Here is a 27,849-nt window from a genome sequence, read left to right on the forward strand (position 1 = left end):
CCCCACGTACGCCTGATCCTTCGCCTATATGAACTTGACCTAGTCTAAACAGCCCTGTGTCAAGGTACTTGCGAAACCGACCATCGAGAAGTAGGCCTATTTAGCTAGTTATAGTCAAGGGAGAAGTTTTCATGACAGGAGCCAAGAATGTGAGCACTACACACATGTTCGTCTCGCTTCAGCAAGAGTAGGCGACAATGGCTCAGTAGTCACATTGATACCGCGATAGGGGTGCAGGTGTGACCACTGTGACTGTGACGCGTACGTGTATCTACCATCGCTCCGTGTGCTGAGCTAGACGTAATATTGCGACAACTTGCGGACTTCATACGCATTACAACTCTGTGTAACAATTAACCACCGACGTATTCTCAAAATTAAAGGCACCAAAAACATGGTTCGACGGCTGCTAGACTCAACCATTTGGCTATTTGCCGGCTACCGGTAGGCCTGCTGCCTCGCCGTAATTGCTGCTCTTGATACATTTTACAATCAAGCATCGATCATTCGTTTGTATACGCCGTAAGCGGGGCTCGTCTGCAGAGTGGTTTATTAGCAAAGCTACGAATTCTTCACCGAGAAAAAAATCGACGCTGTCAACCGGCAGATTCTGTTAGGTTCACGAATTTCGGGCGAAGCTGTCAGAGTGCAAGATCAAAGTTGTCACGGAACCGTGGCCTGTTCTATCGCATTAGGGTTCTGGTTTACGGTCCGCCATTGCCGATCCGAGTTCTTCTGAAATCAGATATTATCATTACAATCATAGTTACAATATGGCTTTTTCTTTTGAGATGCTGCAAATGATAGTGCAATTCGAACACTGTAAAAACTACGTCATGTTCTCCGTATCATTACTATGGAGCCTGGTTGTGCGACTAAGAAGTCGTTGTATACTCAAAAGACTAGGTGTCCTCATGAAGATATGACGGAACTAGAAATTGCCACGTTTATGTATCAGTTCTATTGCGGTCGCTGTTACTGCCATGTAAGCTCCAACGTCTTCTTGACCTAGGAATCAAAAGCGTATCAGTATCTTCCCCCTCCTGACCAAAATGCCTCTGCCGGCCACCCGATGAAAAAAAATTCGTTATATTCAATAACAGTCAAGGTGATATTACAGATAAGATCTTCATTCGACGCATTCTCATGTATATCTGAGATGATACTTAAGAGTAGCACAAAGCGTCAGTGGCATGAAACAAACGGTTACCATGAAATATAACTTCAACTACCAAGTGAATCAGTTAGCTTCAGTTCATTTTATTAGTGTAGGCCTTCGAATTTACAGCACACCGTCTCTCTTTGCTTACACGGTGAATACCAAGTGCCGGATAGTTGGTGGGGATAGAAACCCAGGGTTGATAGTCTTGGGACTAAAAATGAGTCCATATCAATACCAGGATGCAGTATAATGATACCTTACTGCTATAGCACGGCGATGTTGCCCAACATTTGATATCGATGGGATAGAAGTTAAAACTCATATAATATATTGAAAAAAAGGTCCGTAACCAATGATGGTCTTAACCAGTGGTTCCCAAATCCCAAAGTGGGCCAACTCAACGGAAAGTAGATGCGGAAACGTAAATTCAACAGCGATCAGAGTTGGATGAATAAATTCTTCCCGATTATATGCCCCGTTTTTCGGATCTGCAAATATGCGGGGATGGGGGGCGAAAATTTGTGGCGAGATTGATAAGGGGGCGATGCATCGCAAAAGATTGGGTTATGCGACCTGACACGGCCACTGTAGCAGTCGAATCTGCTTAAAAATCGATCACGCATGACAGGTTGACCGCACGACTCTATATAACAACTGGAATTCCGCACATTATTTCGGATTTTGAAAACGACTTGAGACGTAGTGTTGAGATGCTGACATATATTTGTGATCAACAATTCGATAACGAGATTGTCGGCTGGTGCAGTCAAGACTCGAGTAACCGAGCCGTTTGATTCCGAATCGAGTATTACGCGTCGAGACCAGCATTCAACTATAAGAGTATGAACCGTGCGGAAAGTTAAAGTATGTCCGTACCTTTTATGCTGCCACACACATAATGCTAGTTCTATACAGAACAATGTTAATTCGGTATTTTGGAGCCTACCTGGTTCATTACACTCTGTGACAATCAAGGTTGTGATGACTCGACTTGAGTCGCGATTTTCTGTCTCAGACAGCCAAGACCGACATTTCATTGAAATTTGGAAGAGAAGTAAAGTAACCGCACTGTTGGTAATTCACTTATGGGCACTGGGACTTGAAAATGCAATCGGAAATTGTTAAGTGAGGACAATTTGTACATTTTATATGCAAACCATTCGATAACAAACTGAGTTATAAAAAGTGGTTTTAACAAGACTTCAACTCGACATTGAGCAGTCAACGCAATGAATTGGGCTCGGACACGAATCATAATACCATGAATAGGGACTCGACTTGACTCGAGTCAAAACTATCAAAGTGAGATTGACTTGTGACTCGGAGCCTTGCGACTTGATTACAACCACGGTGACTATGCTGTGGACTGATCACGACTCCACAGATATGTCATTTCCAGCAACGTGTGAAGATTTGTACTACAGGTTTTGGATAAATCACTACTCGGAAAAAAACGTCTTCAACTACTCGACCCGAATCATTATTTACGATAAATACTCGATTCGGAATTGAGCACACGAAACCTTCCTCCCTGCGCTCCTAATAACGATCACATTCCAAGAGAATAAAATATCGCTCGGCACCATTTCGGGCAATTCAATACACGAAGCCGTACATAATCATTATCACCACAGCGAATAAACTCTTCACATTTCTACAAGGCAAGCAATCATATTTCACATGTAATACCAACGCCGCAAGTTAAGACAAGCTGTGAGTGGATGCGCGCACAGCTAATCACTTTCGGTATGAAACGGTGTACACTGTGGTATGCATGATCTGTGTGCTACAGCATTAGCGCTTATTGCAAATACACACAAAGTCAGTTACAAGGTTAGTTCTGATACAATGAAGTCTCCCCGCGTAATCGTCGGTTAACAATGCGAGTATAGCACGCGTTCGTAATCTCATATCTAATAGTGTGATTTCGTAGAAAAGTTAGGCTCCTGACGAATGTCAGCCAGAAATATTCGGGTCCATTTCAATATGAATATAGTCCATAGGAGTTCTGTATCTCAGAGAGTCTACAATTGAATAATATATTCGTATTGAAATATACCCGAATATTTTCGGCTGACACTAGTCAAGGGTAATAGTCAGCAACTAGTAAAGACTTTGCAATTGCATATTAACATTCAACATGCCTGATCATTCGAATTTTCATGCTGACCAGTGACGACATCATATTTAGTGATACGGTTTTTGATATACAATGTTCACTAACTAGTCGCTGACAATCAGTCCTGCCCAACGTCAGCCGCAGATATCTGGGTTTAATTGAATATATATATACTATTCAATTGTATGTGTAACTTCTGTACCTCCGAGAGTGCGTTCGAACCTACCAAAGTGTCATACAATAGAGGAAGATCGCTTTCAGAACAGAACGCTTCGTGCTGATCGCCGCGCGTTCATCGCTACACTTGCAGTGTAAACCGACCTTAAATCAAAGAACCGTCTCGCGACGAGAGCTCGGCTCAGTCCAGAGAGCAGCATTCTGATAACAGTTCATTTTGGCATCGGTACCGAAAGGTAAATTTTTCCGACTTCGGGAGCCGTGTATATCGGCGCGTTCCTGTAGTGTTCGATGAGGTCCTCGACCGAGTCGAATTTGCGCTGGCCGATGCAGTACTTCCCGTCTCGTCTCGACACTTTGAAATGCTTGATCCTGTCCGGCGCTTTCATAGACACGGACAAGTCTCCTACCTGCGATTTTCACGGAACAAATAAGATAAGAAATACGTGCTGGAAGCGTCAAGTCGGAGGTGGTCGAAAGAGGAGTTACTTTGACTCGACTCTTTTGTGGTGTTGACTTTTGTGGTGACTCGACTTGACTCGAGTCATTTTTTCAATTGCATAAAATGACTCGACCCAAGTCAATTTGTGTATTGACTCGGCTTGTACTGGAGTCATTGTGCAGGACTCGAACCGAGTCATACGACTCCGAGACTAGGACGGACAAGACAGACATTCTATTGTAACTTCGAACAATAGCTAAGTCCCCACATGATTGGTATTTCGTCTATCAGTCCCGATACTTGGAAAATAGGGCCAGAAACTGTTAGGACTGAGGAAATTTACGATATTATGAATGCGAGGCATTCTATATCGCTCAAGCAGAGTTGGAAGCAGTGGGTTGAACCAGATTGAATTCAAAACTGAACAGTAAACATGCAATGACTTGGACTCGATGGTGAATTGAAAATGACTCGATTTGACTCGAGTCAAAACTAGAAGTGAGATTGACTTGGGACTCGGAACCTTATGACTTGGTTACAGCCCTGCCGCTCGGCCGGGCTCCAGTACAACCATTAGTAACAAATTCCGAGACATGATAAAACTATTTCAGGTGGTCGCCTGAAGACAATGATGTATTTTTACCCACATTATCCGTGTAGTTTTGACATGCATGATGCCAAAGGCCAGACACATCCAGCTCGTGCTATTGACAGGAAATTTTGTTTCTCTGAAGGCAGCATCAAGCGTGACGAGTTTCCTGTGAGACCTTGTCATTTGTCATAGCTAGGATTCTGGACAGCCGTTAGTCCGACAACAATTGCAAGTGATACCATTCTAGTTCTCAAGGCAGCAAATCAAAAAAAACAACAAAACCAGTTCTTCCAGTTCTGTTGCACCAATCTATAGAAAAGCATTTACCTACACTGATTTTTTTAGATAGATTTACTCGTTATACAAAATCTTATATGGAAATCAAGTCATTACGGTGCTGAATTGGTAGACAGTTGAGCACCCTATTTATAATCACGCAACTTGAAATTTGACATAGGCCTCCGTAGGTAAACTTCATGACCTATCAAATAGTATCCAAATGCGAATTGAAATGGATGTTGAAATTACAAATGACCGTTTTATATTATGCTTGCAAAATGGGTTTGCCGGCAACCAAATGCCAATGTCAGTCCATTCGAAAGTCACATCACAATATGAAAAGGTTACTAGACTTTAAAGAAGTGACGGCCTAGCCGGCATAAATACAATCGTCAACAGACAATTACGTCACTGGCATTGAGGATGTATGTATATCATCACAGGCAAGCATGGATTTCTCATAAACTCGGTCACAAGAAAGTAGTTTCGCTTCAACAGCTGGAAGGTAAATATTACCAAAGTGCACGGAAAGTACAGACAGAAGCATTGTGTTAGTTAAATGGTAAACTGAAACAGACCGAATGGTTTAAACCTGTCAATCTCAATGGAGATGGTAGTTTATGGTTTTATTGTAGGCTCATTGTAGGGCGCTGGAATTATGGGTAAAGACCAGTCTGATGTCACAAATCGCATATGGTTTTAGAAAACTGACATGTAAGGCTGACACTAGCTTGATTAAGTAATGATATGCTAATGCAAACTGCTCTTACTGCAGTAAAGATTGGTTGAAACTTGCCTGCACACTAGTATACGGACTGATAGGCAAACTAAAATGTCAGGGATGAGACACAATTATTATATACTGCATGCATTTTCTGTACTCTGGAAGAGACAGGTCCAACAAATCACTGCTCAAAAGATTCGGTATGCAGAAACTAGAGATTTATGTATCAGTTCCACTGTGGTCACTGCCCCAAAAATTTCAGTGACTTCTTTACCTCTGTATCAAAAGTGAGACTACTTCAAGTCCTATCGACACCTTCCTATCTTTTTATTGTATTTCAGTCTTGCGGTGTATTGAAATGAGGAAATCGTTAATACTGAATTGAATTATGTGGGAACTGTAAATCTCTATGTATCTTTTTTCTATCATAGTTCTCCATTCACAAGTATTGAAACAATGTATAGGTATTTGTATAATATAAATGATCAATATCATATCAATAAGATCAAAAGTTATACTCACAGTGGACTCGCTATCGCGGACCATAAATTGCGAACTCTGCGCTCCCGATAACAGCATTTTTTCAGCTTCCGCCCTTTTCAGAGTTCCAAAGTACCACGGCTTGTCCATCATGGAATCCATCTTTCCAACAAACCTGTTAACACTGGTGGGCTGCGCCATTCTCGACACCTGAAGAAAATATTTTGGTTTAGCGTGGCTGTACAAACAACCGGGACAGTATTGAAGTTGTCTGTTTAAAAACTAATAAATATTTACAACAGCGACCACCTTGCACCAGTTAAGATAGCTATTTTTCCCTCAAATATTCGGAAATATGACAAGTCTTAGCAAGTAACAACAGCAACTACCACTGAAGCACTTGAAGAGAAGTACTTTAAAGGGGCGCTGCGCTCTAAAAATGATGTGGTCTCAAATTGAACGTAAAAATGAACAAAAAGTTTTGGCCTCAGCCATTTCCTTCAGAACGCCACCGTGATGGAGCTGCAATTTATTGAAATTTCTACAAGACCAGCTGCCGCGGCTGCTTAGCCCGTTACATGGCACGATGTCTTCATCGTCGCACTTGCTCGACGCGATCAGGCAGTCACGCATAGAACCAAACTTAGATACATTTCCTTCGTAACATCGGCTGACAACTATCTAAAATTTGTTCTCGGCGTGACTGCCTAGTCGCGTCGAGCAAGTGCGACGATGAAGATATCGTGCCATGTAACGGGTTAAGCAGCCGCGGCAGCTGGTCTTGTAGAAATTTCAATAAATTGCAGCTCCATTACAGCGGCGTTCTGAAGGAAATGGCCGCGGCCAAAAATTTTTGTTCGTTTTTACCTTCAAATTGAGACCACATCATTTTTAGAGCGCAGTGCCCCTTTAAGCAGAATTCACAAAACGTCGTGTTTTATACCGCTATTGGTTCAGGGGCTAGCTGTCATTTTGACGAAGTTGCTAGGAGACCAAAATACAAATATGGCAATGAAATGCGGCCGATGGAACAAAACATGAGTAGCAAATATAGATTTGGAAATTATCAGTCGTTACCAACAATAGAATAGAAATTAGGGCAGATTGTGAATTCCATACATTCCCAAATTGGTAAATATAACTGACGATTGGTGAAACATTAAGGTAACGATGATAGGCCTACTGTTGACATTGACCAATGATTATCGACATCTTATTTATCGCTTATCATTTTGCAAATCTAAATAATATTCTCCTTCAACTAACCGATGGTGTCAATTTGCTGAAATCCATTCATTAGTAAAATTTAGCCATCAAATTTTCAATCGTAGGCAGACAAATGACACATTAAATTCCTGACAATCGTCATTACTCACATACACGGCAGGTGTCAATTTTTGAGCGAGTCTTTTAGAAAAGGAAACATATCTGAAGACTGAAACTAATGAGGGGGATCACAAGGCACATGTTTTATGTTCGAAGTGGTGATGTGCGGTAGCTGGTAGGCTACAATATTTGAATATAGCACAGCACATATGATATTCATCACAATAACATTACATTCTAGGTTGACTTTTTTAGTCAGGCAGCACCGTCAACATAAATGCATGCAGCTATCGATCAATTCAAAGATAGCGCGAATATTCAAATGTCAAGTTACAACTGCAAAACACTAAAACTTAGAACTGTCTTTCGCAGTCCACAAGACATATTTTATTGGTTTTTAACCGTAAAAGATGTTATTGTAATGAATATCCACTACCGGTACGCGTAACATGCATTGTAGGGTTGAAAATTTACTATCTCAGTACCGATAATGATTGGAGTTTCTGATTTTCTCTCACAGTTCAAGGGACGCCATTACATGCATAACAAAGCTAACCTAGGTATTATCTTATGGCCAGTGGTTTTCAAACTTGAAGTAATGAAATAACAGGGTTGTGACGACTTTAGTTATAATTTTTCATGGACTCTGGTCATCTTAAAAAATATGGAAAATGACTCGACTTGACTCAAGTCAATTTGTGAATTGACTCGACTTGTACTTAGTCATTGCGCATGACTCGTCCAAGTTAAATGACTCGTCACATTCCATAAGAATTTAAATTTCATTCTCGTATATCAGGAGTGATAATTGAAGGATATGTGTTTTAATCATCAAGTTTATAGTGAGAAAAATGAGTACGGTATATATGTTATGAATCCGAGACTTCAGTATCAGCCAAGAGTTTCACAAAAGTGACTTGAACCCGAGTCCAACTCAATACTGAGCAATAAACGCCATGACTTGGACTCGGACTCAAGCCATACACTAGGCTATGACTCGGACTTGACCCATTGCTCCTTGAATTGGACTCGATTCGGTGGTGAATTGAAAATTACTCATCTTGATTCGAGTCAAAACTAGAAAATTCAATTGACTCATGACTTCATTACAATCCTGTAAAATAATTCCACTTAGGTCTACCTATGCAACGTCATAATGCGTTCAGCACCAGTAATTAACTTATGTCAAAGGACTCATCTACATCTGAGTTGTGAGCAACGACAGATAAACAGCTCAACACCACATTCGCAAGGAATTCGAGAATTACACATATATGATAATCATAGTGTTGAGATTCGAGTCCGAGTCCAAGACATAGTGTTCACTGTTCAGTTTCGGGTACAGGTCATGTTCAATCAATTTTTTCACGACATTGCTTAGGTGATATCGAAAGCCTCGCATTCACAATATACAAATTTAATCACCCTTAACAATTTCATTTCCGTACTCTGAGAAAAAGACTCGCGTTCCAAAAAAATCGCGACTCGAGTCATCACAATCCAGGGTCGCAACAGAGTCACAAGTCAATCTCACTTTTATAGTTTTGACTCGAGTCAAGTCGAGTCATTTTCAATTCACCACCGAGTCATGTCCGAGTCCAAGTCAGTGAGCAGAGGGTCGAGTCCGAGTCATGGCATCACGACCCGAGCCCGAGTCTAAGTCATTGTGTTGACTGCTCAGTTTCCAGTGAAAGTCTCGTTAAACCCACTTTTTACAGCTCTGTTTGGAGATATCGAATGGTTCGCATTTGTAATACACTAATTTTCCTCACTTTTAGCAGTTTCTGGTCGCATTTTTAAGTACCAAAGTATCAATAGACGAAACCCAATAGTGTGGTTACTTGACTATTCATCGAAATTACAATGACATGTCGGTCTTGGCCATCTGAGTCTCGAGTCCAAGTCGAGTCAATACACAGATTGACTAGAGTCGAGTCATTTCCGTATTTTGAGAAAATGACTCGAGTCAAGTCGAGTCATCAGAAATTCGGGACTCGATTCATTACAACCCTGAACCAACCACTGCTCTAGGTCTATCTCACCGGTTCTATGTGCGTGTTGGTCCCGATTATCATATCCGGCGTGACGTCATCGTAATTAGACGCTTCACTCTGCGCCAAAGCCGACGTAGCTCCCGGCACCGTCTCGATATAATTCCTCGGTATCAGCCCCACCCTGCCATCGGCGCTACGCCCTTCGTACCACTCCGGGTCAGACGGCGGCTTTCCGATAACATCAAACAGATCGCCAGGCTCGAAAGATAGCTCTTCTGAATTGTCAGATTTGAAAGGGTACAAAGCTCGGGCTACTTCCAAGACAGGCCGCGGGTCGTTGCCTTGACGCGACACCGCCCCGCTTCCCATGTCATTAGACTCGTGCGATACTTCCACGTAGTTTGACGGAAACCAGCCTATCTTCCCTTCTTGGTTTTTCCCTTGCCACCATCCGTCCGCCTCTTTGCTGATCACGTCGATCACGACGCCCTTGACGAGATCCAACTCGTCTGTTTGTGTCGCGGAATAGCTGTACTTCGCTACGTATTTCTCGGGCGAGGAGTGCTGCATCTTTCTGTCCCCGTCTCCGTGATTGTTCGGGTTAGGAATCTGCGAGTTGGCGCCGCTGAAGGGCGGTAGTTTGCTTTTCTTTGTACCGGGAAATCGGAAACCTGAATCGTGATGACGAAAAGGCGTTACCGGGATGGCATGGAGAGGTGGTGCAAAGACTTAGAAAGCCTTACAAGGCAGTGTTGGGATCAAGTCACTACCTTCGAGTCACGAGTCATTGCACATTTTGACTCGAGTCAAGTCAAGTCAATCGCTCTTAGAAGGTAACTGAGTCAAGTCAAGTCACAATTTAAGTCAAATTGCGTTTCGAAGTATGAGGCTTGATTAGGTCATTGCATTTTGCTAGCTGTCTGAAATACAGACTGAGTGGTCATAGAACTGTCAAACTACATAAGTAATTAATTGCATAGCGTCAGTTTATAGTTACCAGCCAAATTAGAGAATACCCATTTACAAATTGATATGATACAATTCAAGCCTGTGCCACGGGTTACACCAGCTTCTCGCGAATAATACTACCATATGCAAGATACAGTGATTTTTATCGACACCGATTACTGGATGACTTGAAATTGATTCATGGATTTTGCTCCTAGTCACAAGTCAATCCACATTTCTGATACGCTGAGTCAAGTCAAGTCATTTAAGTAAAGTGACTCGAGTCAAGTCATGACTCGAGTCATCCTAACACTGTTACAAGGTCATTTCTGGACCTTCATTGTCCAGCGGCATATGCACATAGTGAACTTATGGTACACATATGAACTTTTTTGTCACATTTCACTGGTTATGTGATAAAATTGTCAGGTTGGGTGAAACAACGCTGTACACCAAATTTGGCTCAATTATAACCAGTAGAAGCGATTTTCTTGCAGTAGAAAGTTTTGAATTTATCATTAAAAAATAAAATTGTTGGGTTGTCAGTAGAGATGATGCATACCGAATGCGGCGCAGTTCCAACCACTAGGAGCGAAGTTATTGCAGTAGAAAAATTTCCAATTCCATGATTTTATAATAAATAATTAAAGAGTTAGTCACCATAAATACTACTTTATTCAAATCTAAATTTTTCTACCGCAATTACCTCGCTTCTAGTGGTTGGAATTGAGCCAAACTTGGTGTGCATCATCTCTACCGACAGGCTAACAATTCTATGGTGTTGACAGAAAAATTGTGGAACTTTATTTGTTATTTATTAATGATAAATTCAAAACTTTCTACTGCAAGAAAATCGCTTCTGCTGGTTGCAATTGAGCCAAAGTTGGTGTGCAGCGTTTTTTTCACAATCCTCACAATTTTATCCCATAGCCAGTGAAATCTGAAGATTTTTTTTTTAACAGCCTTAATATGCAATGTGTATGTCTATCATGAGACGGTGTATATGCCGCAAAAACATCAAGGGCGAAAATATACAACGTCCTATTCCTATCCTATCCCTGATGACACAGGACTTGCAGAAACTACTGGATTTTTTTTTTATCCAACCACAAATAATACAATGCCATCCAGCACGTCAAAGGTAATTTTGTACTTTGTTGACTATACCATGCCTATTTAATTGCGCTTTGTCACAAAGCTGTGGGTTGATCAAGGCTTCACAGATATGACATCACACTTAATGTGTTTTACTACATGTTTCGTATGCTCTGTATCACCAAGTGAGGTTTCAAAGCTTCCACACTGTAATTTCAGTCGATAAATTAACTATTATTGCAGAGGCGGGCAACATACGGCCCGCGACGGGAATTTGAGCGGCCCGCAGAGCAGAGTTGGGAACAAGTCACTACCTTCGACTCACGAGTCATTTCGAGTCATTGAACATTTTGACTCGAGTTAAGTCAAGTCAATCGATTTTCGAAGGTGACCGGAGTCAAGTCAAGTCAGTCGATTTTTGGAGGTGACTCGAGTCGAGTCGAGTCAAGTCACGAGTCAAGTCACAATTCAAGTCAAATTGCCTTTTCGAGGTATGAGGCGTGATTGAGGCGCGTATTTTGCTAGCTGTTTGAAATACAGATTGAGTGGACATTGATTTTGAACCGACAAACGAATATAGAGTTAAATATACGCGCAAGTAACGCGCTGTATCTCTCATGCCGGCAAGTCATGACTCGAGACATCCCAACACTGCCGGCTGCCGCAGAGAGCTTCTACTTTGAAAGTAAAATTCCAATCTGAAAGTATTCACAAGTTTTATGCGTTAAGAATAAATCCAAGTTTGCCAACATGAAATTATTTGTTCTGTCCGGGTCTACAGACATTTGCGAGCATACCTTTTCGACCATAAACATTAACAAGACAAGGCTGCGTTCCAATATAACTGATGTTCACATGCGTCACGCAGTCTTTACCAAGGGTTTCTACATCCGACATGCAGCCAGAGATTGAATTACTTGTAGACTTTCTTCGACCACAGATGTCTTATTGACTTCAACAGATATTGAAGTACATCAACCGTAATAAATTCATTAAATACTGATTTTGGTCTTTATGCTTTAAGCTTAAAGTACGATTCATTCCTTGTATAGGTGGATAAATACGCAATCAATGTATCGATTCTGTTTCGAATCACAGCACTCATTCCTACTAATGACCTTTAAAAAAATCCGCAACCAACTAACTAAAACACAACTTACGAGATTCAATTCTGAATCCTTAATCGTAATCAATAATCAGATAGAAACAGCATTTCAAAAGAAATTTTGAGTTAGAAGGAAGGAATTTTGACTCCAAAAACTCACCCCCTGGCTACGTTCCGTTAGCAGTGATGACTCTGAGCTAGCAATGGCCGCAAGGACGTGAATCTGTAGCACGATTCACACCAAAACGATGACACACTTTATTGTCGGCTGGCAACTAGAACTACAACTACTCACTTGTCTAAATCAGCAACCAGAACTAGAACTACAGCTAATAAAAAAACCAGTATGGCCAGTTGATTTTCAACGTAACTAGAGTGGTAGCTTGTACAAGTCTGGATGATACTGAGATAATACTGATACCTGGTTATCGAAACCTACAACAAGCTATTGTGGATCGATTGATACGTTTCAGAGATCAAATAGAATTAGAATCCAAAGAATATATCCAAGAAGAATTCAAAGTCAATATCAATTGTAAAATTCTTGGCAGGAAGCAATCAAGTTACATTTTCTTCTCCTTAAATCACAACAAATCCTAATCTTTATTCAAACAACTTCCTTTCCATTCTGATTTCAAGACTATACAAAGAGATAATGCATGTTGTATAGAAAGGAACTCAGCTTATTTCCGCCTGAAACACAGATGTGATTTGCTTGGACGATGGAGAACTGTAAGGTCGTCAAGTTAGCAACACTATTCATCTTTTCATGCAATCTCAAGTAGTACGCTATCTTGCCAGATATATATTCAAAGGCAATGCAGCTCTTCATAAAAATACCTGGAAACCTTGATATACAAGTATCACATTATTCGTGTAATCACAAATGCAGTACACTGTAATGTGTACAATATACTTAACTGGCCAGTAGGCGTTGCACAATGCACATAACATCATTGGCAATGTGTGGGCTTTAAAATCAACTCGTACTGCATACTAAAGGTAGGCCAACACCAGGCTACAATGACTGCCATCCCTGATAATGTTAACATATCATTTCGAAATTGGCCCAATGCCAAAATATTTGAGCTTAAATATCCATCTGCTTAAGTTTAAAAAACGAAGAAACAGATTTATTATATTATGGCTTCTATTTATACACCCGCCAACAGAAGCAACCATACACCAGATGCGCACAATTCAATAAGGGATTCCCGCATTCATGCGTAATTGTTTAGCCTATTCATCATAAAATACAGACAATACTGGTTGCGTTTTAATATTAATACACCATTATAATTATATTATTGTATTATTAAATATATATATGTAAAAATACCTACCTATTCTATTCACAAGAGATTCACCTTTACATTTGACGTAGTTCGATGGCACCAGGCCTACATTCATCAACTTGTTGCGTACCTGAAATGGAGCCTAGTTAACAACACTGCACTGGAATCGACAATCTGTGATACTATCAACATAGCCTACACGGAAGAGCCTGATTTTACAGTGATGACACAGGAAATTGCACGCCATCAAAATTACAATGAATCATGCTGTACACCGCCATACGATTTGTATCCAATTCACTGTCTTGAATGTATGCAGTGGTGGGTTCTTTGGAGTGATTATATTGGTGGAGCTGCATAGCCTACTATAACTAGAAACCAGTTTTCCATACTCAAGACAGTAAGCGTAGAATTAGCATAGGGAAAGCAGTTATGCCGTCAGTATAGTCAGCCGGTGTCTTATTATTGCAACGTGCTAACTCTTGAAAGAAAACAGCACGAAGATCGGATCCTACCAACTTTTTCAACATAATTTAAAAAGATAGGCATTGGCTGAATATAAGTTTGCAACCAGTTGACGATCAGATTGACTGAAATATTCATCTATGTCCATAAAAAGGTGCGAAATTCCTCTCAAATACCAAAATAAGTTAGTATAATTGATTTTAGACAACAATAAACTCAAATGCACAGAACAACACAGCTTATCATACATTTATCTGTACTAAGCTTCAACATTTTTTTATTTTTTTTGGGGGGGGGTGTATTTTACTATTAAATTTGTCATTTCACAATTGTAAATGAATTTAAGGCTGCCGCACAGATCGTAACGGCATGTTATGACAGTGCAGAATTTACCACTAGGTCATTTCGCGTATAACCATTCGCAAAACAGGAAATGTCACAATGAGGCACGATGTCGTGACTTTACAGACATGATTTATTGATTTTTCATGATTTGTTTGGAATAGAAAATGGATAGAGTTGCCAACAACTCAGTAAGCTTATCATCAAGTCATCCAGTAAGCTGATACACAAAAATACTTGCAATACCACACGGTTCCACAAAAAGATTAGAATACCAACTGTGGGGGTATTATGTATGATGCTGGTAAAACACACAAAGATATCTGTAAATGCTATCAAGCAAACAATAACATAGAAAGATCTCAAAGGAAGGGAATCTGGTAGCTGGAATTCTTGAGAAGCACATAACATGGAGTTGAACATTTCCAAAATTATCTGTTGACCGATTTTGAATGTATCTTAACACTTGATAAGACAAAAACAGTAATTCATCTCGATTTTTGTGAATTTAGAACCTGTAAAATGATAATAAAGATTCTTCGTCTAAATCTTATATGTCAACAAATAGGAAATTGTAACCTCTACCGCATTGTAATCATCAAGACATGAATATTTGTAGAAGATTGACAGAATATGAAGCAGCTATTGGTTGATATCAACCAAATCCCACTATAATGTTATTCTATTGGCGATATGCCTATTTTCAAGGATATTTTGTCAAGTTATCAATACTAATACATTTAAACACACTGTCAAAATTCGGTAGCCTAGCATACAGTAAGTCGATAGGCCTAGTAGATATTTAATAGGAATAGAATCAGGTTCTATTGCCTTTTTTGAATGTGCATCAACAACAAATAATGAATTCAGCGCCATTGATCTTCAGACTCTGGAATGTTAATTGTTCATTGATTTTTAGGTCTCAAAAGACATGCAATACTTCTAGACCATACGAAAAACTATCTATCATTTACCTTATACCATGTGCCTGATCCGTCCAATAATGTAAGCGATTCATTTTTGCGAATCGTCAATTCCTCAGGATCTTTCGCCTGATAATCATACAGCGCGATGACAAAGTCTTCATTGATCGAACTCATTCTTGTTCACGGCAAGAAACACAATTGCTACCAGGCAAGTGATTGTTTAGATGAGCTTCATAATCCAACGATCGAACACACTGTATAGCCTACACCATATCAATGACCTTAAAAACAATGTAAAGATGCCATATTTCCGAATGGGTTCCGAATATGTCAAATTCAAACGACACCAATTTATGGCAACCAAAATCCAAGCAGACACTATCCTTCTCACTTCTCGGCCGTTTTAGCTCTGATTTGAGCTGGAATTACCCCCTTTCAAAACAATTTTTGGCAAACCGGTCAAACAATTAACCCAAAATGTTATCACAACAAATGTATACAACTCCCAAAAAGAATATTAGAAACTTAAATGTCTTTTAACACATTCTATATCACCATATGAAGTTTCTGTAAGGGGTATTCGTGTTAAAACCACTAACTCGATTTAATTCTTCCGATTTCTTTCAAAAGCACCATGAATTTGTTGCTGTCAGAATCTATTATACTGCAAATTGTCACTAAATCGAACTGTCACTTATTTTGTATGATAAGTCTTCTTAGATTTCACATATAACTGTTCTCAAAAGTTTTGAGCTACTTTCGCTTGTGACGTACACCAAATCCATAGTAGACCATGAAGGGCCTGGCTAACTAATTCTGACTAAAAAAGGGTCATCAAACAGATTGATTCACTTGCATGTAGAAACACATGCGAGAAAAATTTTTCAGAAATAATTCAGAATTTCTTCAATATCTGACATTCTGCAACAGCAGTTATATACAAATTGACTAAATTGTTATTGGATTTTAATCGAGGAATTCAGCAGTCTTCTTAATCAATTGTCCCAAAGATATAGGCCCTACCATCATTGTGATGTATGCCTCAAAGTCAGAATTAGTATAGTTAGATTGTTTAAAAGAATAAATAAAGATCAATATGCCAGTCATGCCTGGCTTGTTTGTGTGCAAGTGTTCAACATAGGCCTATGTCGTAACAGTAGTCCAATAATGTAACATATGCAATATAATAGCCTAGGTACTACAATAGTAATAGAAGGCAAGAAGGGTATAACTACCAGGTAACTTAACACGGAACGTGCTTTCATTCACATTCAGTGAATACACATAGAAGCCATAAGCATGATATTAGGAGCGTCAATTGGCGCTGGTGAGACGTACCAACTGCTGTTATAGCCTGCGTAGCATAGGCCTAAACTAAACCCTCTCAAAAGGCCACTGAAAGCCACCAGTTGGGTCAAACCCAACTGAGTACCAGTAGTAATAAAGTCAACAATTCACAGCTCCTCTCCGCTGAATGCTAACTTGAGAAAAAGAGATTTCACTTTTTTTCAGGCAAAAGTATTTCAAAACCAATCACACCGGAAGTAGGGATGCCCGACATGCACTCACATGGGAATAGATATGAAAGCCGATCGCAAAAATCGCCGATATTTCGGCTACACACGGTGCCTGTGCTTTCGAAATATCCTGATTAGTAACAAATTTTGGCACCGTAATACCGCAGAAATATATACAAGGATCAATACAGTTGCGGTTTGTATATCATTGTGTAGATTAGTTTTAATCGTTCAACTCCCGCGATAATACACATAACATGAATCGATTCATCGTTTATGATTTTACATTCCGAGACAAGAAAGGCTCTGAACCAATTTATTGATTACGGCCAGAAACGGCGGTGGGGCAATGGGGAAGTTACTCGAAACCGGTTGCCAGAAACAGGATCCGGATTCAGTATCTATACGGAATGTTTACATTTTTACAAGTTCTGGATACTACTTGGCTTTGCCAATCAATCAAACTAGTCCTTTCACCCTGGCCTACAAGTATGCTAGCAAAAATGGAAAAACGTATAAAAATAGGCCTGTGCGCTAAATCTGAAATAGTCGACATAACTTTAAAATAAGGGAAAGCGACGAAAGACCCGATGTCATTCACAAATATTTTTCCAATAGTTTGCCTCCTGTGTTTGATGACTTTTTCATGCCTGCTAAAAATGTCCACTCCCACTACACGAGATCTTCGTCTAAAGGAAATATCTACTTACCCCCACCCAATAGCAACCTAACCAAGAGATCTATTGACTACTCCGGACCTATCATCTGGAATGCATTACCACCACATATCCGTGAATTGCCTTATAATAGATTCAAAAAAGCCCTGCTTGACCACCTCTTGTCGTTACACTAACACTGTTGCCCTACCTCGCCCAGACATTGCTTCATTGATGATTTGCTACCATCATATAATTTTTTTTATATTTTTTTATTAACTATACCTTAACATTTTTTACAGCCAAACTGTTTAGAGTCAAGTGTACCTGTTTGATGCTGGTGTGATCAGACTAGATGACCTTCACGGTCTTATCGATCATTCCTATCTATACCGAATACTGTGCATGCATATTTTCTGTACCACCACCACTGCCGTGTGTTATGTATTTTGGTTTGATGAAAATAAAGACTCTCTCTCTCTCTCTCTCTCTGTACCGACTCTAGCGAGTAGCGACACGACAAAACGAGAGAATCATGCCTGTCTGCGACTGCGACAACGACCAGGCAATGCACAATGTCCACAGTGCACACCGCATCCTCCCAATACAGGGTCGGCGATTGAGTTGCAGAAGAAGACCTTGATATTGGAATTCATCCAAATTAGAATTGGAACACGGTGTAGCACACGATAGTAGGGTTAAGCCTTGATTGATAAATACTTTACTACGTCTTTTCGACTATTCAAGACCTTCTTATGTTATTCATTGTCATGCATTCTATCTTGTGTGGAATATAGTGCTTTAGTAGGCCTATTCCGACTTAAAATATGGAGTTTTCAGAGGTGGGCAGGAGAGGCGGTGGCAGGGGTGTTGTAGCCCGGGCTACTACTTCGGATGGAAGCAGAAAATGGAAGGTGTGAAGACTATTCAAGGAAGCATAGTTTAAAAGTAAATTTGGTCGCGGGGTGGCATACTTTTAGCAGTTAATCGAAGTAGCCCACTTTCGAAATTGCAACATGTCTCTTCGCCACTAGCGTAAAATAACTATAATGTCACCACTAAGAATAGGGGAAAGCTTCAAAATATATTCCTATTCATCCGCGATGATACGGGGCTCTTTCACGCGCGGTTCTTATGCCAATTCCGCCCGTAAACGTGATGCAAACTCATCACAAAACTTTTTTTTTTTAACTTTTAGAACCTCTCTATATAGTTTCGGTCAAACACCATTCAATCGCAAAGTTGAATAAGTCCTATACCCAGTAGAGTAAGTAGAGTGCACGTAGGCAAGACGTTTTCCCGTATTTTTGTAATTGTATTAGGTAATCTAAAGTTTTTAAGGTCTAATAATGAATAATACCGTGTAACGACTTCTGTAGTAAAGATTATCCTGGCCTGTGTGAATCGGCTTTGATGACTCTGTTATGTCGAGACTACCGTTTATACTGTGCATAAGTATCTCATTCATATTGATACATTTCACCCAATTGCATTTTTGCAATCTATGTTATTGATTTGCATGGTTGACAAATATTCTCTCTTTCGCGCTCTCTCTCTCTCTCTCTGACGTTGAGTATGGCGAAAAAGTAGAAATGCGTCGCTACTGACCACTTCTGGATTTGACGACACGAGGATCCCAACGAACGCGCCATTTCGGTGATCGGTGGGTATGACCTATTCGCGATCACGTGGCCTTTCTTAGCCTCTGCCCATCTATGCTAGGATTACCATATTTCAGCAACCTAAATTCCGGACTCTCGTTAGCGCCCACTAGTGGATTTCAAATTGAGTTATGACGTCACACTAGCAAAGCATAGTTCATGGACCAGAGGTGGTCCCCTTCGGTTCAGGAGTAACCGGAACCGAAAGCATATGTTTTCTGCCCCCTCCCGCCCAAATAAACAAATATGTTGAGCCCACACTATAGGGCAGGGGTGTCAAACATACGGCCCGCGGGCCGCATCCGGCCCGCCAGACGATTTCATCCGGCCCGCGAAGCAATTTTGAGTAGATTGAAAATTTGTACCAAATGTTGAGATTTTTTCCGTCAAATATTCCCTCAAGGCAACAAATGTCGAGCATGATCATTGTTCAATGTTCATAGACCACATTATAGCCACCCGACTACGGCGTTGTGCTTTCACTCTCTCAAATTCGAGAAGGCAAAAAGTGCAGACTGAGTTGAAAGTTTTATAGAAAAATGGACCAAAAAGTAGCCATGCACAGAACTAAAAACGCCAATGCGGAACCGTTATATGCAATTTACATGAAAATATAGTAGTTACATAAATATATAATTCAAATATCTATGATCGCACTGCTTGGGGAGAGTAACCCGATGTGCGATCCAAATTCATACGCCCGCGTTTACAGTTAAATATATATTGTATTGCTCACAGCGCATACGCGTGGCTAACGGCAGATTGCGACTATCGCCACTGTTGTATCGGCTCGTTGTAACCGGACAATCGTCGTATTTTTCCTAATACAATTCTTCACGAATAAAGGTGTTGCAACTTGCTGGAGTATAATCCCTATGATACGTGTATTGCTTGATAATAAAGTATTCAATTGAAAAGCAAGGACATGAGTTTGCATTTTGGAATCAGTTGATTGATCCGGCCCGCGGGCGATTTGAAGGCTTGAATCCGGCCCGCGACGCAATTTGAGTTTGACACCCCTGCTATAGGGTAATCGACGCGCAGCTTTGGTGGGGGGGGGGGTGCTTACTATATGAATCTGGTTTCTATATGCATCTGCTCGTTAAATTATTTGAATGAATTCTGTCAATAATATTGGTCGTTCCATATATTACTATATAGATACTACTCTACGCCCACATGATCAGAGCTAGCGGTAGAGCTGGTGAAGGATGATGAGTTCGAAAATACAGGGAGCGTAATTGCATATAGTTAAGTTATGTTCATGTCGTACCGATAAGATTGTTTATCAGCCTTATGCCGGTGCGCACCACGGAGCTTTATAAACATCCCACATCCAGTGGTTTCCAACCTTTTATGATCGCGACCCCATCTCCAATTTGAAATTGTTCCGTGGCCCAGATCAATATTTGACGAACTGATGACTAAAAGAAGTCAGCCCCTTTGCCCAGACTTACCCACGGGCTATTTTGGAAGCTAATTACGTTCAACATAATCGCAAACCCCAGAATAAAGGCAAAACGACCCCCCCGTTTGGAACCACTATCTTTGAATAAAGCATTTACACGGCCTTAACGATCTCGAGGAATATACCGTCTCCTATAATTGCGATTACAATTAGGCTTATTTCAGTAAATGAAGGTTGGTTTTATTTATATTTTATGGCAGTTTTTGCAAGGGTGGTAGTCTCCATATTAAAATCAATAAATGTGATAATAAATCACGCGCAGCGCGAAGAAAAATATCATACATCAGCATAAACATTCCTAAAAAATATTGTTTCATGCTGATTTACGAAATAATTATGCGCCTACGTCAAGTCTTCAAAATTCCGGACATTTGGCATATTTTAAAAATTCCTCCCGGAGGCTAGTTTGAACAGTGAAATTCCGGACATGTCCGGGAAATTCCGGACGTATGGCAACCCTAATCTATGCCCCTCCGGCCTCCCCACATCAGCCATTCGACGACAAGAAGCGCAATGACGTGTAGCACGTCGGGTCGACGATCGAGAGAGGCGGAGAACGGATGAGCGATGTCAAATGATTTTAGTTGGATTAGAATGATGTAAAAAATTTGCAATGAATAAAGTTATTGACGAATACAGTCCATCCTCAAGATTACCGGACCACGACTGACCTATCGATCTCGCTTCCCATGACATGCCGCCCTATTTCTTGTCGCTTTCTTTTTCTATACTGTATTCTTTACTTTCATTCAGTGTGCATGCCTCCTCTTTACTACGCCTAGGCCAAGGTGGGTGTCCGATTCCATTGACAAATCCAAGTCGCTTCGACATCTTCCTGTCTATTCATTGTATCGCATTTTTGTGGTGTATTGAACTGATAAAATTGCTAATAAACCAATGATGATGATGATGATTGTAAATTTCTGCTTTCCACTTGATATTGTTGTTAAGTATTCATGGTCTCGCGGCATCTATAGTAATTTTACACCAGGCCGATGTTGATTTTGGCATTCGAGGTGTTTCGACTAGCCTACGGCGATTTACACCAGTCCGCTATTTTTAACATGCTTTTCCGTGCTGCCGACTTAGAGCACAGCCCAAGCTTTTGTAACACAAAGCGTACGCGGATCATATAGCTAGGAGGAGAGTAACCTGGTCGGATTTAAACCCGTGACCTACTAGTGTTGCAGCGGTACACATACCACTGCGCTACTGACCACTATTTGCGCGCTTGTGGTAGGACTACAGTCCTACGTGCGATTCACAACTGCATTCCTTCGCGCCAGAACGACGAAATCTCCGAATACGATGCGGACAGAACTGTCCGGATACGCAACGCGTTAAACTTTCAGCTGCGTGGTCAACATTTCCAGTTGCACGCATGGCTGCACGTTGGTGACAATGCCGCCCAATCAGCAAATATCGCTATTGTTGACTCGCAAGCTTTGTCAATGCGTCCGTTGCTGGTTGTTAGCATCCAATTTCACGGGTAGATTAGAGGATTTCGTCATGAATTATAGCAGGTCAGAATAAATATTCCTGGTACAACGGCTTAAGTTTTCGCATGAATTCGAACTAACTTGCTCATAGCCGTGCGTTTCATTGACGAGGTCTGCGATTTGAAATAAGTGGTCAAAATAGTCGTCGTTGGTAGGCTGCTCACGCAGAAGTAGTAATATCGAGGTAAATTTCTGTCGCGTACGAATAGAAGTAGCCTACCTAATTGAAAGTAGGAGAAGACGTAAGTATTCTAGGTGAATTGTACCTAAAAACTGATTATTGTGAAGTATAAGTAAATGCAGTGTAAAATCATAACCACTGGATCATTTTCATCTCATGTTCTTTTATGTTACCTTTTATTGATTTCAATTTTGTGTACACTCGCCTCTTGCTCACCTGTTCCAGGTCAAAATGTTGGTGTCTTACTGAGAGACTTCTCCAAGTAGTTTTGATACCGTCACATCCATCTATTTTCATCTCATCGAAATATTATGGTGTCTTGAATTGATAGTAATTCTCGCTGTAGATGCCGCTTGAAAATGAAAATATGTTTCCAGGTTCATCAGCCAAATCAGCAAAGCGAGAAAACCGAGCGCCCTAAGGTGACGTTTAGTTTTGGCGCGAATTTCTCGTGTTGAATCGAGTCCGACTGATTCTATTCAGGGAATCCACGTCCTATGTCGTTTCCGCTCCGCCCACCTTGATATCACTGGGAGGAGGGATCCCTAACCCAACGACTTTTCCGTACAAATCGATCCGAGTCGAAGCAAAGGATGGCAGCGAATTCACAATGGAAGGTAGCGAGCTGTCGAGAGCATTGCAGTATTCAGAGACCACCGGGTACGATCGTCACATTGCGAGGCTTGTACATTGTATAATTATGCATTTATTTAGAAGCTACGCACCCAAATAAACGAATAATTGTGCATGATTTTCCTAATACAACCAAATACTCCAATATCTGTCACTCACATAAATGAATATTTTGTGGAGCTGATAGCATATGATGTATAGAGGAATTTAATTCAACTATAAAACTATATAATTGTACATGATTAATCTTAATGCAACCCAATACAGAATACACCAATCTCTGTCGGCACGATTGATGAAATGAAGCATTACTGCAACACCACTCCGTCACAGTTGGACGACTAGAAAATATTCAGCTTTTCCCAATTTTATATCAGAATTAGAAGTACTGAATGCGCAATTGGAAATTGACTTAAAGTCGAAATAAAACGAAACACAACAAAAATCCAGTTCAGGTCACATTAAATATGTGTTAATTAGCACAAGCACGAGAATGGCAAGTGTCGGCACAGAAATCTTGAGTCGTTTCGCACTATATAGTTCTTATGTAACATTTTCAGTAAAACCAAAAATTATATTGAAATTCAAATTAGAGCATAATAGAAACATTTCTCAAATTGCAGCATTTCACAATAATTGGACTAAGAATGAGCTAAGTCCCTGTCTGTGGACATCATTCATGCCTGACGACATGAGCCATTTACCACACAGTCCTGTAACGATGATCCTGACTCCAGTATTCCAGAACTTCGCTCGTGGCTTGAGACGCTGCACCGGACGTATCACGACCCCCCGCTGATGAAGAACGGCAATTTCGAAATCTGCGTCACGGCGGGCTGTCAGGACGGACTGTCAAAAGTTCTGACGTCGTTCCTGTCGCCTGGAGATCATGTGCTCGTGGAGGATCCAGTTTATACGGGAGCCTTATCAGTTGTGAGTAGGGCTGCATTTAAAACAAATGGTTGTTTGAAGAACTTTGTTTGGAACATGATTTAAACAGTGTTTTAAACAAATGCCTTTTTTGCAAGTTGTAATATTATGCCATAATTGTTCAAATACTTTCCACAAACAAGTTGCATGAGCCCACGGATGACGATTACCACCCGATATATAGCCGACGTATACGACTTGGGATGGTTGGAACCCTTGAAATAGTTGGTTTAACAGCTATAGTACGTAGATAAAGATCCTTGGTACGGAATGAATGTTCTGATGATGATGACCGCCGACCGTAAAAATGCTTCAAGACGATGTAGTCCTGTTTAAAGATATTTTTGATCCTTATATATGACAGGGGTTGGAAGCCTATTTCGTCAAGGGAGCAAATCTACCTTATATTAATCTGCTATGAGTGACGTCACAATTGAACATACGTGACGTCATGGCGTAGAAAAAACAACATGAGGGACTTGTTTTAAACATGTTTGTTTTAAATTGATTTTTGCTTTAAGCACAACCCTAGTTGTGAGGATCTTTGAGATTATTAGACTTCGAAATAGCCAGAGGTGCTCAAAGTCGACGTCGTTGGTATGCTCAAGTAGAAGTAGAAGTAACCTCCTAAATTTCTATTCAAGTGCAACTAGAAATAGTGATCTCCCAAGTAAGTAAAAAGTAAGTGTTTTAAGTTTGCCTATAAAACTGAAAACTATTTAGTTGAAGTAGTTGAGTAAATAGTGCCTGTAGTACTCCGAGAAAGTAGAAGTACCTCGTTACTGACCAGCTCTGAAAATAACTTGGGGCAGGACTACCCCAATAATTGGAATATCAGTGACACGCCCATAACTTCAAAACTAATATAGTAATCTTTCTAAAATTTGGACTCAGGGTGCTTTGGTGGACATCTTAACTTATATTAAAATTTGCTGGTAAATCATCAACGTTTTTGCGATTCACATTAAATTGTGTATTTTTTCAGACTAATTTTGGGGATAAATTTTCACACCGAATTTTTTCAGTGCAGTTTTTTATCAATGATCTTTAGGAGTGTGTCGTATTTAATTCGTTGAGAACCACTCTCGTTTCCAGCTTGATCCGTTGCCTGTGAAGATTCTCGGCGTCAAAACGGACGACCTCGGCTTGGATCCTGACAGTTTGCTCAAAGTGTTGAGCAAATGGAGTCCGAAGGATGCGCTAGACCCCGAGTCCGACATACCGAAAGTTTTGTACACCGTCCCCAACTGCGGTAACCCAACCGGCGCGTCTACCTCCACGGAGAGGAAGAAGAGAATTTACCAAGTCTCAAATTCTGAAACCTTTGACAAAACTCGTGCCTTGAATTTGCTCTCGCATTATCCAGATCGCCCACACCTACAACCTGCTTCTGATCGAAGACGACCCGTATTTTCTCCTTCAATTCAAGGAGGTTTGTAGATATCTTGGAATCGATGACAAAATGATAGATTTCAATCGTGGTGTTTAGGAGTTGGATCCGAGCTATCAATCGATGGACTCGGATGGCAGAGTGATTCGGTGTGACTCGATGTCAAAGGTTGGTTGTTGCCATCGATGAATAGTGTTCTGTACTGTGAGAGAGGTGGTCAAAGTAGATAACGAAAACAACAACAATATCAACAATCATATGTTTAGCGCAGTCAATAGTGTTTACGTGCGCATTGTTTTCTCAGTTGGCAAATTTTCAGATTCTTTCTGCTGGATTTCGTATCGGCTGGGTATCCGGGCCGAAACCTCTAATGGAAAGAATCATTCTAGACCAGCAGTCGAACGTGATGCATTGCAACACCGTCACTCAGGTTGGTCGACTCCAGAGTTTTGCATCCAGAGGTGATCAAAGTAAACAGCGTTGCTTTGCTACAGAAGTAGAAGTAACGAAATCAATTTCTACTCAATTACATGTATAACTATAGTAGTTTCCAATAATGCCAAATCTACATCAAGTGAAAGTAGAAATTGAAAGCTCTGAAAAGTACTCATGTAAGTTGATTCAAAAAGTAGATTTTGTCGAGGGGTCGTATTCTTTTAGCTGTTCGAATTCATGGCTTCTTACCAGGGGTACGTGAACCCCTTTGGGGTACGAAGCACCAAAGCAAGGGGTACGAAATGCATCAGTCTTTCGTCCGTACAATATGTAATCCAGGGCTTTATTCGATACGGAAAGAGTGTGTTTGCTGCGTATCGGGTGTCTGTGTGATAGTGATGAAATTGCCCCTATCGTAAGTTTTGTTGAAACCTATATGGGGACTCAAGACCAGGGTTTGGTGGCAGCCTGAAAATAAACAGGGTGTACGGCCGATCAAAAGGTTCAGAAAGACTGAGTTAGATGGATGGTGAAGAGATGCATCTTCGCGACTAAAACAAAATACTTAATGAAACTGCAGATAAGTACAAACTTCAAAGAAATATTATGTTACCGAGACACAGGACTCTTTCACGCGGTTCCTACCACAATTTCACTCATAATAGCGATGAAACTTATTCAAAATCCTCCTTCAGCTTTTGAAAATCCAAATCGCAAAAGTATAAGTGCATGGTTTTGCTCAAAAACTGTCCAAGCTGAAGTGATAGTAGTCTAAAATCATAAACGCTTGGGTATGTAGTCTCAAAAATGCTAGAGTACTGCGAATAAGTATAAGTACTTCGTTACTGACCACATCTGATTGTGTGGCGCAATAGATTATCACCCTTGGACAGGGATTAAAGATTTTTCTTTTACAGACACTCGCCATCAATCTACTCGAAATTTGGAAAATGGAGGGCTTTAAGCGGCATTTGGAATCGATTCGAACTTTCTATAAATCGCAGCGAGACGCGGCTATCAACAGCTTAACCAAGTGGTTAAGCGGAGTTGCGGAATGGAACGTTCCTACAGGCGGCATGTTTCTTTGGATCAAGATCCCAAAAGTGCAGGACACGCGCGAGATGATTCTCAAGCGTGCGTTCGCTAAGGAAGTCGTCCTCATTCCGGGTTCGTGGTTTTCTGTGGACCCGGTAAAGCCTTCCTCGTACTGCCGGATATCTTACTCGTCCGCGTCTCCGGCGGAAATGGACGAGGTGAATTTTAAACGTTGTACAATGTACATCGTCCGGATATTTGGAGTATTTGGGTGTATTAAGATAAAACAATATATAATTATGCATATATTTATGATTTACCCACTCGCATAAATAATTATGCTGGAAAGAAACGTTAGAAACTTAACCTAAACGCTCACTACATGCAATTCATAGTGAGTTGATACATCAGTCTGTCAGCATCGACAATGGACATTATCCATAGTTATGCGCAACCATATCAGTCATTATCATGCAGTATAGCCTACACACGTTGTTTCTTTCAGGGAATCCGACGGTTTTCGGAAGTCGTTCGCGATGAAATCTCAGCATTGTGAAGACTTCTCGGAATATTTCTTTGCGGCTCGTCGATGATATGATATTTGTGATGATTGCATTTATTATAATGTTGCTTTTGGGCTATCTTTTTTCGGTTATCAATATATGCTTTACTGGGACTGAATCACAATAAACTGGTTTCGCTGTACTACAATGAAGTACGACGCAGTACAACTACACTAGTCCATCGAAGTTCGTATTTTTGGAGCAGATGGTTTCCAAACAGTGGGGAATTCAAGGGTTTCTAGTGGGGTACTGACTAACTTGCAAAATAAATACATACAATACAATGAGTAGATGCATATGTGCGCGGTAGAGCACCACCATTACGGTTACCAGTTCACCGCTGTGTATGCGTCGCTTGAAACTAATTATAAATTGCGGACAACCAATATTGCTGTTACGAACACGTCTGG

At 40.6% G+C, this 27,849-nt stretch overlaps 2 protein-coding genes across 2 annotated transcripts; one reads left to right on the forward strand and one right to left on the reverse strand.

Annotated features, from left to right (window-relative positions):
• Positions 1-1,075: 1,075 nt before the first annotated feature.
• LOC145437662 (SH2/SH3 adapter protein NCK1-like) lies at positions 1,076-17,307 on the reverse strand. Its single transcript, XM_080314946.1, has 5 exons — positions 15,520-17,307; positions 13,787-13,868; positions 9,344-9,966; positions 6,018-6,185; positions 1,076-3,868 (listed from the first exon to the last, which is right to left on the reverse strand). The coding sequence occupies exons 1-5, from the start codon at positions 15,643-15,645 to the stop codon at positions 3,671-3,673; spliced, it is 1,197 nt and encodes a 398-aa protein (XP_080171072.1). The 5' UTR covers positions 15,646-17,307; the 3' UTR covers positions 1,076-3,670.
• Positions 17,308-21,720: 4,413 nt separating this feature from the next.
• LOC145437660 (kynurenine/alpha-aminoadipate aminotransferase, mitochondrial-like) lies at positions 21,721-27,587 on the forward strand. Its single transcript, XM_080314945.1, has 10 exons — positions 21,721-22,296; positions 22,831-22,875; positions 22,937-23,113; positions 23,824-24,019; positions 25,112-25,321; positions 25,383-25,448; positions 25,506-25,574; positions 25,726-25,836; positions 26,759-27,094; positions 27,382-27,587. Exons 1-10 carry the CDS (start codon positions 22,175-22,177, stop codon positions 27,430-27,432), a joined length of 1,383 nt encoding a protein of 460 aa, XP_080171071.1. The 5' UTR covers positions 21,721-22,174; the 3' UTR covers positions 27,433-27,587.
• Positions 27,588-27,849: the final 262 nt, after the last annotated feature.

Source organism: Botryllus schlosseri, chromosome 4, assembly GCF_051294905.1.
Source record: "Botryllus schlosseri isolate E-star chromosome 4, Bs_hap1, whole genome shotgun sequence".
Lineage (NCBI taxonomy): Eukaryota > Metazoa > Chordata > Ascidiacea > Stolidobranchia > Styelidae > Botryllus > Botryllus schlosseri.